Genomic DNA, 12553 nt, shown 5'->3' on the forward strand with positions numbered 1-12553 from the left:
CCTCAGCTCTACGGGTCATTTTAGCATCCCTCAGCTGTTGTTTTGGTTTTACAGCTAGGAATATATCTGCCATCCCTCAAATAACGATAGAGAGTCAGAATACATCAGTGTGACTCTCTCTTATACACAACTTTCTTTTCTCCTGATGTTCATGTTTTCTTTCTGGCACTTGTCTCTGTAATACATACATATCATTCTCTAAAGGAGCCAAGGTCAATCATGGGGATTTCTGGCATGTGTTTGTTTTGACTGCACGACTCCAGAACAGAGAGGAGCGAAACTCAATGTGAATTCAAATGTAACAACTTCATACAAATCCTGTAAGATGATCTAAACACATGTGTAAGAGCTTGACTACAGTGTATATTCTAATTAAAGGTTTTATATACTGTGGGAGATACGAACAGGGCAAAAAATGAATTGTTGAGGAGCAGCTTTGTGCTTACTGCACTGTAGTTTACATGCCAGCACATTTATGTGACAATAATTTCATTTGAGTGCTTCAGTACTTGCCCAAGAAGTCCTTATCCACCACAGCAGAGATTTCTAAATGTTAAAAACAAACAACAACACAGCCTTACAAGGCTTTGTTTAACATGACAGGATGAAATGCTTTTCATTTCTTTTACATCTATGTTAACTTAGTATTTTCACATTCACTCAGCTGGCATGAAAGTAATAAAAGGAACACTGTGCCATGTTGTCTTTACTAACTGAAACTCTTCTTAAGGGCTCAACCAGATTTGAAATGAGTTATAGCTTTGCACCAGTTTGTTGATTCATTACAAGAGTAAACAGGCCTCATTTCAACACTCAGACTAGGAAAGGCAGATGTGTTAGAAATTACTTTATACATAAAAGTTAAAGTAGAAGAAGAATTTGGCGCAAGGAGACAGATTTTGTTAGAAGAAAGTAAGTAACAGCTAACACGACAAATATGACCCCTCTTCACTGTTGCCACAAGTGACAAATAGGATCCAGATACTTCTGCAAAAAGATGTTTTTTGAATTGCACCTTCACTCGTTCAATATAGCCTGAGAGAGGACTTGAATTTCATTTAGTGTAACAGGTGAAACAAAATCCCCCATAAAACCATCTCCCCCCCGACTTATTATTCTTTCATTATTCATTTTCCTGCAGTAAACCAAAGATAATAAGACTGCTTACAGTAAATATATTTAAACAGAAGTGTGTGCATGTTCACACAGAGGGGAGTCACATACTGCGGGGGAGTCGGAAAATTCTACAACACCGGCACACCTACAGTATCTACAGCCACATTTCATACTTAGCCTGGTTATAACATAAATAATGACCAGGCCTGGTTTTAGCCTTATATACTTGAGGGGGAAACAAACAAAAGTGAGGAAGTGCAAGTTTTTATGAGCATGTCAAGTGCATAATTGTTTTTTGTCTGTTTTGCTGTGTGCTTTTTACCTCTTTCCTCTTGACCTCTTCTTCAGCCTCTTTCTCCCATTCTTCTTTGCAACTTGTCTTTCAATGTTGAGCTGCAGGTTGTCAGAGTCAAAATCAGATGCAATCTGTTGACATTGTGCCCTGTTTGAATGGGTTACACACACAAGATTAATTTCCTAATCCAGGGAAACTTCTCACCATAGCCAATATTTACAAAAAAAGAAGGTAGTGTTATTCGCACTCAGACTGAAAGGTGACAAAGAAAAGAACTTCGAAAGCAGATTGACTTACCCTTAACCTTCCTGTCGTGTTCGGGTCAAATCTGACCGATTTCCATTTCGATCAATCATAAATATTGTGTTTTACATTTTATTGTCTCAAGGGCTTATGATATCCTCCACGCTAGGCATTTGAACATATACAATTGCTGATCACTACTTTCATTGAATTTTGAGTTGTTTAGTCAACTTTGTAACACCTGTGGTGTTCCCGGTCAAAAATGACCGCCATAGGAAATGAATGGGTGACCCTAGATTGTGTCCATTCATCAGATAGTACACAACCACAAATCCACCACCACCACCACACGCACACACAAACACACCTACACGCACACACACACACACACACAAACACACCTACACGCACACACACACACACCTACACGCACACACACACACAAACACACCTACACGCACACACACACACCTACACGCACACACACACACACGCAAGCACATACACGCGCACGCACACACACACACACTCCACCCCACGTGAACCCCTTTCAGACTGACCATGTGTCCTCTCTTTCCCGTGCTTATGTGCCTGTCTCCCTACGTGAACCACACCTTCCAGACTAAACGTGTAACACTTCAAAGTTACCAATTAGGTGTTTGTTATGGGAACCTGGCTCTTTCCCGGGCTAATGTGTCCATCCCCCCACGTGAACCACACTTTCGATACAAAACGTATGATATCTTCTCACAGATCCCCTATATATAGCTTGCTTGTGCATTGCTCTTATTTTACTCTGAACACAATGAGTCGGCGCCTGATCAGACGTTTTTCTGTCAGAGAGGCTCTTGACCTTTTTTTTCAAACTGATGAAGACGGGATTGGAGTTGAACCAGAAATAGAGGAGGATGTTTCAGAAATAGAAGACAACGATCCTGATTTTGATCCAGACCATCATGAGACCGAACAGTCAACAGATGGCGAGGAAGAGGCCCCTGAGGAAGAGGCACCTGGGGAAGAGGCCCCTGTGGAAGACACACCTGAGGTGACATTCCAGTCCAAGGATGGCAACTTGCTCTGGTATTCATCCCCCCAGGACAGAGGAGGCAGATCAAGAGGGGAAAATATCATTAGGATGTCACCAGGGCCAACACGGTATGCAACATCTCGTGTGGATGACATCAAGTCCAGCTTCCAACTCTTTTTACCAGAGTCCATTGTGGAAATTATACTGGCGATGACAAACCTGGAAGGGGGGCGTGTGTTTGCGGACACATGGAAGGCCTTGGACCAGGTAGACCTCCAAGCCTACATGGGTCTGTTGATTCTAGCAGGAGTACATCGGTCCAACAATGAGGCTACAAAAAGTCTGTGGGATGCAGAGTCAGGGAGGCCTATATTCCGGTCAACTATGTCCCTGCTACAGTTTCATGTCCTCTCAAGAATTATCAGATTTGATGACAGAGCTACACGACCTTTCCGCTGGCGAGACGACAAACTGGCTGCCATCAGGAACATTTGGGACAGGTGGGTGGAGCGCCTACCACTGATGTACAATCCAGGCCCTGAGGTGACAGTGGACGAGAGCCTGGTCCCTTTCAGAGGTCGCTGTCCATTCAAACAGTACATCCCAAGCAAACCAGGCAAGTATGGGATCAAGATCTGGGCAGCATGTGATGCCAGGAGCAGCTACGCCTGGAATATGCAGGTTTACACAGGGAAACCTGTTACTGGAAGGCCAGAAAAAAACCAAGGCATGCATGTTGTGTTGGACATGACAGCCGGTCTCAAGGGGCATAACATCACATGTGATAACTTTTTCACATCACATGGGCTGGTCAGGAGCTGCTGAAAAGAAAGCTCACCATGGTGGGGACAGTGAGGAAGAACAAGCCTCAACTTCCCCGTGCACTTTCAAATGTGATGCCTACGTTTGCAAGGCACATTGTGACCTGATTGCAAAATGCCACTCCTGTGTCTGAACACACACACACACACACACACACACACACACACACACACACACACACACACACACACACACACACACACACACACACACAATGTGTTCATGTTGATGTTCTGATGTTCTGTGAATTTGGTCTCTGTTTTGATTTTTCTACAATAAATGTTAATTTTAGAATACAACTTTCAATTTCTGTGTCTATTCACTGCAGTTATTCATGTAACCAGTAGTCTGAGACATTGTTTACAGGTTAAAAGGGAGTTAAATACAATTTGGTGACGATCAATGGTTTTTGTGTTAATTTAAGGGCAGTTAAAACAGGCCGGTCAAATTTGACCGGGAGCACCAAAGTAAGGGGGGAGAAACGAACACGACACAAAGGTTAAATTAAAAAAAATGCCTTCATACAGTACTTTAAGCTTATCAACTCCAAAACATTTATTTTCATTGGATGAGCTTAATTCTCAAATAAAATTCAAACCTAATCCAGTGAGACGTCCCTCACCATAGCTAATATTTACAAAACTGGAAGAAGTCTTATTCAAACTCAAACTGAAATGGGACAAAAACAACACAAACTTATGTGTAATGTGTATATATACGTATATGATATCTTAAAAAACAGTGTGTGGAACAATCGTAATGATCAGGGAGACCGGTGGAAAACATATTATTTGCTGCCACCCTGTGGCAGGACTTTAGGTAGTAAAGAAGTAAAGCTTTCTCCCCAGTCTGTCTCTTCACCGTGAAGTGGACTGCTTCATGGTAGTTCTTCATTTGTGTGTGTGACTCAGGTGTGACTGCAAGAGGCACAAGTTGACCTTCACGCATGCTCCAACAGAGACAATGTAAAAATGGTGGAGGTGCGCTGTAGGCTGCTACCCACCCAGAGATTTTTTTAAAATCTTAGATTTTGACAGGGGGTGCAAAATGCATGTTTAACCCAGTGTACAAAAGGCATTGATTACTACTAAGTTGTAGTTTTTGCATTGCTAAAAATAAAAGCTGTTGCACCACAGAGATAAGTTACAACAAAACTAAGAGATTAATACAAACTAAGTAGGTTAGGTGTAAATCATAAAATGTCACAGAATTATACTCGCTAATGGTAAAACAGCAGTTTTTCCTGCCACACAGCATTATTTTAATTAACTTAAAAAAGAAGAAACTTAATCTATTTATATAATATTTCAACTTTTAGTTTAACACCATGTGCTACAATGCCAAGTGTCTCATACTAGCAGGAAAGCTAATCCACATGGTGACCACGAGACTCAACTCAACCTTTGATCATTAATTGGCCACTACCTTAGTTATTGATTTTACATATAAACTAGTAACTTTAAGGTTATGCCCAAAGTAATAGTCATGCAACCAACGTTAGTAGCTGATTTAGTTACAAACCAACTATTAATTACTAAGTCTCTAGTGTCCACTTTACAACCACACTGAGGAGATAACTTACATGCAGCTTGTGCAAGCCAGTGCTACAAATGCTTTTATCTGCATTTGAAAAGAAAGATAAGGTAATTATATCAAAGCGCTGCCATCCTCTCCCCAATAATGGACTTTTCACCCTCAACGCATAAGACACCAAAAACCAACTAAGCTCTCCATTTCATGCACAGATTTATAATTTTAACATAGTAAACGGAATATATTCACATATATTGCCAGGTACTTAAACAACTCAGTATCTCCTTTGCATTGCACAGAGGAAGTTTGTTACCTTTTTCTTTTTCTCACAAACTTTATCTTCTTCTCCTCTGAAAGTCTGGGTTTGTCCGCTTTTGATTTTCCTGAAACCATGGCCGAATGAGGAGGTGTTGCAGTCACCTTGTGAAAATGGCTGTGCTAGTTAAGAAAGGGAAGTTTGTTACCCTGAGTTCAACCAGTGTGACGTCACATCAAATAAAGTCAAATCATAAGCCTCAGATGTGGCTCACTTATCAACTTATCAACTCATAAAACCTACTGTCTAAAGGTTTTAAAGCTGTACTTATCTATTTTTATAGACAAACGGTCATGTCTATAATGTGAAAAGTTGATTTACTCCTAGCAACAAACTAGACGCTTATCTGGTCGATATTTTGTACCTTTCATTTCATTCTCTCAAAAAAACTGTAATAGCTCTTCTCACTTAGACTATATAGACATATTTTTATTGTTCTTTCTTTATCTTTTATATTATTTAGGAATATTTAACTTTGTTTTTTGTTTTTTTTACTGTTATGCACCAAAACCAGGGGCGCTGGCAGGGATTTTAAGCCCCATGAAAAGATATCACATTGGGCCGCACCACCAGGCACATGCTCCAGGTTCAGCAGCCTGGATGACCTTGTGATGGTAAGTGGTCCTCACTGTACTGTACAAGTACAAATACACTGAATTAACAGCAATACTCTGGGGGTAAAGAATTGGATTAATCTGAACAATCATTTACTTGTTTCCAAATGCAGCTGTACCCAGAGGTGAAAAACATCAAGGAAAGGACAAGTTTGGTCATCTGCCTGAAGCAGATGATGTCTTCAATCCTCAAAAGAGAATCTCCTGGAGCTCTCAGTCACCACTTAATAAACATGAGACAAGGGGGTGATGACGATGACACCAGCTCTCATTGAGTGATCACATATTTGAGTTAATACAGTTTGTAGATGAAATGTGATGGTAGGTAAAAAAGTGTACTAGACAGATGAATGTTAAATTGATTGAAGGATCCATTTGCTTATTCCTTTGTTCCAGTGAGACGGCAATGCCTGATATTATGAGTCGTCAAGAGCAGGCAGCAGTGTACACAGTTGCCATCCTGACCGCAGGAAAAGGAGACTGATGCTGCTGATGAAGCAGTAGCCACAGATGAACCATCTACTGCACATGAACTGACAGACCTGTATGATGCTGATTAAGCTGTCCAAGGTGCAGTCACCACATCTGCAGCTGATGAAGTTTCAACTGCACCTCCAACAGATTACTGCAATGCTGCAGCTGGTGCAGATGATGAAGCAGCAATCGCATCTGCCTCGAAAGATGCCGTTTCAACGGCACCTCCTGAGAATGACCTGTATGAAGCTGTTTCAGCTGACGAAGGTCGAGTCACTGTGTCCTCAACCCATGAAGTCTCAGCTATTCCTACTGACATAGATGAAGCTGGTCCAGCTGAAGAAAGCACAGTCATGGACTCTGATGGAGCCACCAGCTCCAGAAACAGTCAGAAGAAGCCACTGAAGAGGATGAAGAGGTTCTTCGGCAGGATGTTTAGGGCCATGTGCTGTTGTTGCTCTGCAACTGTTGATGAATGATTACATGTTTTCATGCTCTCCAATGTGCAAATAAAAATAAATGCATAAAAATATCAACTGAATTTAATCTGTTAGCTGTCATCATAGTAGCCACAGCAGTGGACTTAATGGCGACTGAAGCAGCGGTTTTAGTACTGTAGATAGAAGTACCAGTAGTAGTTTTATTAGTAATGATAGTGTACCACAAAAATAATACATTATATATATATATTATAATATATATAATATATAATATATATAGATCTTCAATAAAATTGTTAAAAGCAGATAAAAGTTCCAAGGCTGGATGTTGCAGTAACATTAAATAAATCTGAAGTTACCAGTGAAACTGGTCTTTAAATCTCACTAAATAAAATGGTGAAGCTTTACATTTAATGACCATCACACAGAATGTTGCAGAGACAGCCTGAAAGTATTTTAACATTATTTCCCACAGTGGGTTCCGAAAGTATTAAGACAGACTTGAAACATTGTGAACCTATTATAAGTATATTTGATGCAGCTCAAGTTGGGATTTTAGTGTAGCACATTACCGGGAAATGTTTCAACAAATTGAACCTGACCCAAGGATTAAACTAAAGTATGTGGATTTCAAGGAAGTAAAACTTTTTGTTACACTGAGATAAGATACAGGTGGGAAAACCTGTAAGACCAAACTCAGGGCAACAAAACGTACTGTAACTAAACCAACAGCTGCCCGCAGATTCTGCCTGACGAAAAAGACTGAAACTTTGCCCTGAAAGCGATTATTAAATTGACATAAGCGCTGCCCAGAATTTAAACCACACAAAAGATATTTGGATACTTCACGAATAAAATATAAGTCTCATTCTTTGGATTAATCGATTAGCTCTGGTGACTTTGGTGCGTTTACGTGTTCACGTAACTGCAGGCTCGGTCAGATCTGCCATATTGGCTTCAAGTCATATTCCTGCTACAATCAAGAGGAGTCAGCAGGTAAAACTTTTAACTTAATTTGTACACCACCTTCAATATAGCGCTATTATATTGCTGTTAATCCTCTTGTTGTATAACTTATTTCATTTTTAAACAGTAAACTGCATATAATGAAAACGTCTGAATCTGTAAACAGCTGGCTAAGATATCTGAGGTTGAAGTTAGTTTAACAGACTGACAGTGGCAACATGTTGACACAATTTTACATTCACATTGCACTGTTTTGATTTGTGCACCCAGCAAATCTTTGCTAAAGTCATCTGTCTGTGTCTCTCTGCCTGTCTCTTTGTGTGTGTGTGTGTGTGTGTGTGTGTGTGTGTGTGTGTGTGTGTGTGTGTGTGTGTGTGTGTGTGTGTGTGTGTGTGATTGTGCACTCCTAACAACAACAACAACAACCTCCTCATTGTTGCAGCTGAGATGATCCACAGTCTGTTCCTGGTGAATCACACAGGAGACATTTTCCTGGAGAAACACTGGAAAAGTGTCATCAGTCGGAGTGTGTGTGACTACTTCTTCGAGGCGAAGGAGAAGGCTGTGGAGCCAGAGAATGTGCCCCCTGTCCTGCAGACCCCACACCACTATCTCATCACCATATACAGGGGCAAGCTCTTCTTCCTCTCTGTCATCCAGACTGAAGTCCCTCCACTGTTTGTCATCGAGTTCCTGCACAGAGTGGCAGACACTTTTCAGGTGTGGCTGATCCGCTTGTTTGTCTTGATAAAGCATATAAAATGCAAAGTGACTATTGTCCTGAATAACCTCATCAGACTGTGTCTAGATATGCTCACACTTCACTTCACTTAGCTGATGTTATTTGAATTTGCAGTCTGGAGATACTTTTACTTTTATTTTACTTTAGTATTTCCATTTGATGTTACAATATTCTTTCACTCCACTACATTTCATAGGGAAATATTGTCCTTTATACTCACCTGCATTTATTTGACAGCTTTAGTTACTTTTCAGATGAAGATTTTACACAATGGATAATATAACAAGCTTATAAAATGCAACACATTGTTAAAGATGAAATCAGTGATATGCAACCTTTTTGACTTTTTGCCGTCTTACAAAAAGCAGCGTGTAGTTGGGGTCACATTTCAGATGTCTATGAGTTGTTAACAGCTCCACCAAAATAGTGAATTTACCTCTACACTTCTCACATGGTTTCATTTCGATAAATGTTCAAATGATCCAATTAGAAAACATTAGATTAGATTAGAGAAAAAGTCCAAAAACTGAAACAGATTTGTGGATGAGAACTTAAGAACTAAAGTAATTGAAACTAGCTGATACTTCAGTGTATAATAATTATTATTATATATGACATCATTAGATCATTAATGTATCAGTCAGTCATGCACAGACTTTCTTTAACTTAACTTTTTTTGCATTTGTCAGTCGTTTGGAGTCCAGTTTAACTGATCTGGTTGTCTACAGGACTACTTTGGAGAATGCTCAGAAGGTGTGATCAAAGACAACGTGGTGATAGTGTATGAGCTGTTGGAGGAGATGCTTGACAACGGCTTTCCATTGGCAACAGAGTCCAATGTCCTCAAAGAGATGATCAGGCCTCCCACCATCCTGCGATCAGTCGTCAATACGCTCACAGGTGAACTGAGATCCTTCTGACCTGAACCACTCTTCATCTACGTGTCTCTAAACTCAATTTTAAATCCTATTAGTCATGTTTATGTGTACATTTTACAATTACATTTTTTTTGTCTGTTTTCCAGGAAGTAGTAATGTTGGAGACACACTGCCAACTGGTCAACTATCCAGTATCCCATGGAGGCGGGCTGGTGTTAAATACACGAATAATGAGGCATATTTTGATGTGATAGAGGAAATAGATGCCATTCTGGACAAATCAGGTACAAACCTGCTTGATCACCAAAGATGAAGAGTCAGAATCAGTGGTAGTTAGACAAAAAATGTGTATATGATTATATAAGATTATATAATTGAATTACATCCTCTTATCTACTTTGTTTTTCATTCATGTTCAGGTACAACCGTATTTGCAGAGATTCAGGGTGTAATTGAAGCCTGCGTGAGGCTCACTGGGATGCCTGACCTCACTCTATCTTTCATGGTGGGTCCTTCTTCTCTTAGCACTGTGCTGCTCTGTATATGCTTTCACACTTTACTCATTTTTATTTGTGTGTGTGTGTGTGTGTGTGTGCGTTCACTCACTGTCATTGTTTTTGATGACAGAATCCTCGTCTTCTCGACGATGTGAGTTTTCACCCATGTGTGCGGTTTAAGCGCTGGGAGTCGGAGCAAGTCCTCTCTTTCATCCCGCCCGATGGAAACTTCACGCTCATGAGCTATCACGTTAGCTCTCAGAAGTAAGAACAGGCAGGACTGTATGACTTTTTTATAATTAAAATGAATAAATGTTGTCTCTTAATTGCATCCAAACTTGTGCTTTTTGTGGCATTTTTTACATCTGAAATGTACCCATAAAAGATTTTTAGGGCTGATCTATAAATAATCTGGTAAAGTGCATTCCTCTTTCTTTTTGGTAATAAAGATCCTCAAGAAACAATAAAATCGTTGTCCTGTTTCAGTTCAGAGGAGTGGTTTCAAATTCTGGTTTCATTTCCTCAAGGATGTTAACAATCAGTGCTGTTTCCTCCCTTAGTCTAGTGGCCATGCCAGTGTACGTGAAGCAGAACATCAGTTTCTTTGAGACGGGACCTTGTGGTCGCCTGGACATCACGATTGGACCCAAGCAGACCATGGGGAAGACGGTGGAGGGCTTGATGGTCACCATCCATATGCCTAAAGCTGTGCTCAGCGCCAACCTCACACCCACGCAGGGAAACTACACCTACGACCTCGCTACCAAGGTAACCACTCACAAGGTGGTCCAAAGTAAGACCTGACAAGCGGTTGATGGTTTTAAAGAGACAATAGCATTTTGTTTTATTGCATGCCTGTCTGTGTTTTGGTAGGTTTTGGTTTGGGACATCGGGAAACTGAACCCTCAGAAGCTTCCTAACCTGCGAGGCACTCTGAGTATGCAGTCAGGAGCCCCCAAACCTGAAGATAACCCCTCACTCAACATCGACCTGAAGATACAGCAGCTGGCCATATCAGGTTATTCTCCCATGCTCAACCTCTATAATCTTTTAACTTAGCCTTGGTATCCAGCTCAAAGTCCAGGCACTTACACTAACAAGTGTTTTCTGTTTGCATCATGATCCAACTTTACTGGACAAAGCAGCAATAACGGTGATTTTGATGATAATGTTTGGTTTGTGACTGTCCCCCCTTGTTACAGGTCTAAAGGTGAGTCGTCTTGACATGTATGGAGAGAAGTACAAACCATTCAAAGGGGTCAAATATTTGACTAAAGCAGGGAAATTCCAAGTGCGGACCTGAAGTATGTCCCTCAGACGCCAAAAGTCAACAATCAAATGTGCCAAATACTGGGCACGGTCAGCTCTCTAAGAAGTCTTACATATCCTGCAGCTCGTTGTTATTAATGAACCATTTTGCATTCTAACAGTTATTTATTTTGTGTCTGGCATTACATATACACGAAAGGATGTTTTTTGTGGCCTGTAAAGGGAAGCCTTTATAATCAGTGTGACCTTATTAGTTTCTTTCTAGCTTAAATATTTTGCATTCCTCTTTCTTTTTTGATAATGTCACATAGTATTTTTTCTTTTTCTTCTTTTGTGCTTTCATTTAACACATTTTAAGTGTTGCCTAAGGGGAATATTTGGGTTTGAAAAGGGACACTTGCAGCTCACAGCCTACACATGCACAAGCTCCCCAGCACATCACCTCGCTCCTCACCACACCACCACACCTAGGAAAGCTTACTTGCATGTCACCTGTGAGTTGCATATTATGATATAAGGTAACCAATTTTATACTTATATATTTGTTTATTTTTGAAAAATCTAATGTATCTTGAATAGCTGCGGTGATTCTTGAGACACTGCGCAGGTATTTTTGCACACATTCACTCTTCAATGTGGCCTTGTGAAGTTAAAGTGGTCTGTTAAGCACACTACAGCACAATCTGTGTGTTTTTTAGGCCTGAGGGAAGTATATTATGAAAATATATCTTATGTCTAAGGTACCTTGTTTGCCCCAAGTGATATCTGCACATTGAGTTGACTGTTCCTGCTGAAAGATCAGGACTTGTCATCAGTGTATGATTAACTGTGGGACCGAATGCAAGCACTCGCGTAGAAATCTGCAGGATCCTCACAATCTTGAATTTCCTTACACAGCACAGCAATTGCACAATCACCATCCATGTGGAAAATACTACTTAAAGCTCTTGTGTGAATTTGAATCTGTATTTCAGTGTATAAGATGTCTTATAAAGCTTTGAAATGACTGAATGTGTGTGTGTGTGTTTTATTTAGCCACGTTAGCAGTGTGGCTGTAAGAATGGCAATGTCTGTCTTTTGGCTAGTCCACCAATTTGGCCCAGACTGAAATATCTCAATGACTGTTGAATTGCACATTTCTGACATTCATGGTTCCCAGAAGGTGAAGCCCACTAATTTTGATCTGTGATTTTGGTCAGTGACTTTTCACTGGGCACCACTAGCTGCTCAGAGTTTTCACATCTCAAAATCTAATTGATGGTTTGCCAAGAAAATGTACATTACATTGCATTCATGGTATTCATTAGTATTTATCTGAAAT

General features: G+C 40.4%; 1 protein-coding gene across 1 annotated transcript; it reads left to right on the forward strand.

The window, feature by feature from the left end:
• Positions 1-8260: 8260 nt before the first annotated feature.
• Positions 8261-12239, forward strand: ap3m1 (adaptor related protein complex 3 subunit mu 1). The gene is made up of 8 exons (XM_062431065.1): positions 8261-8566; positions 9317-9488; positions 9613-9750; positions 9886-9971; positions 10094-10227; positions 10524-10731; positions 10837-10981; positions 11166-12239. The coding sequence occupies exons 1-8, from the start codon at positions 8294-8296 to the stop codon at positions 11264-11266; spliced, it is 1257 nt and encodes a 418-aa protein (XP_062287049.1). The 5' UTR covers positions 8261-8293; the 3' UTR covers positions 11267-12239.
• Positions 12240-12553: the final 314 nt, after the last annotated feature.

This window comes from Scomber scombrus, chromosome 12 (assembly GCF_963691925.1).
Source record: "Scomber scombrus chromosome 12, fScoSco1.1, whole genome shotgun sequence".
Classification (NCBI taxonomy): Eukaryota; Metazoa; Chordata; class Actinopteri; order Scombriformes; family Scombridae; genus Scomber; species Scomber scombrus.

Bases quoted from the DNA above. Each gene is read 5' to 3' on its own strand.
- ap3m1 (XM_062431065.1), top strand. From the start codon at position 8,294: ATGATCCACAGTCTGTTCCTGGTGAATCACACAGGAGACATTTTCCTG. The intron at 10,228-10,523 runs GTAAGAACAGGC...TTCCTCCCTTAG, and splicing joins TATCACGTTAGCTCTCAGAA to TCTAGTGGCCATGCCAGTGT. The intron at 10,982-11,165 runs GTTATTCTCCCA...CCCTTGTTACAG, and splicing joins ACAGCAGCTGGCCATATCAG to GTCTAAAGGTGAGTCGTCTT.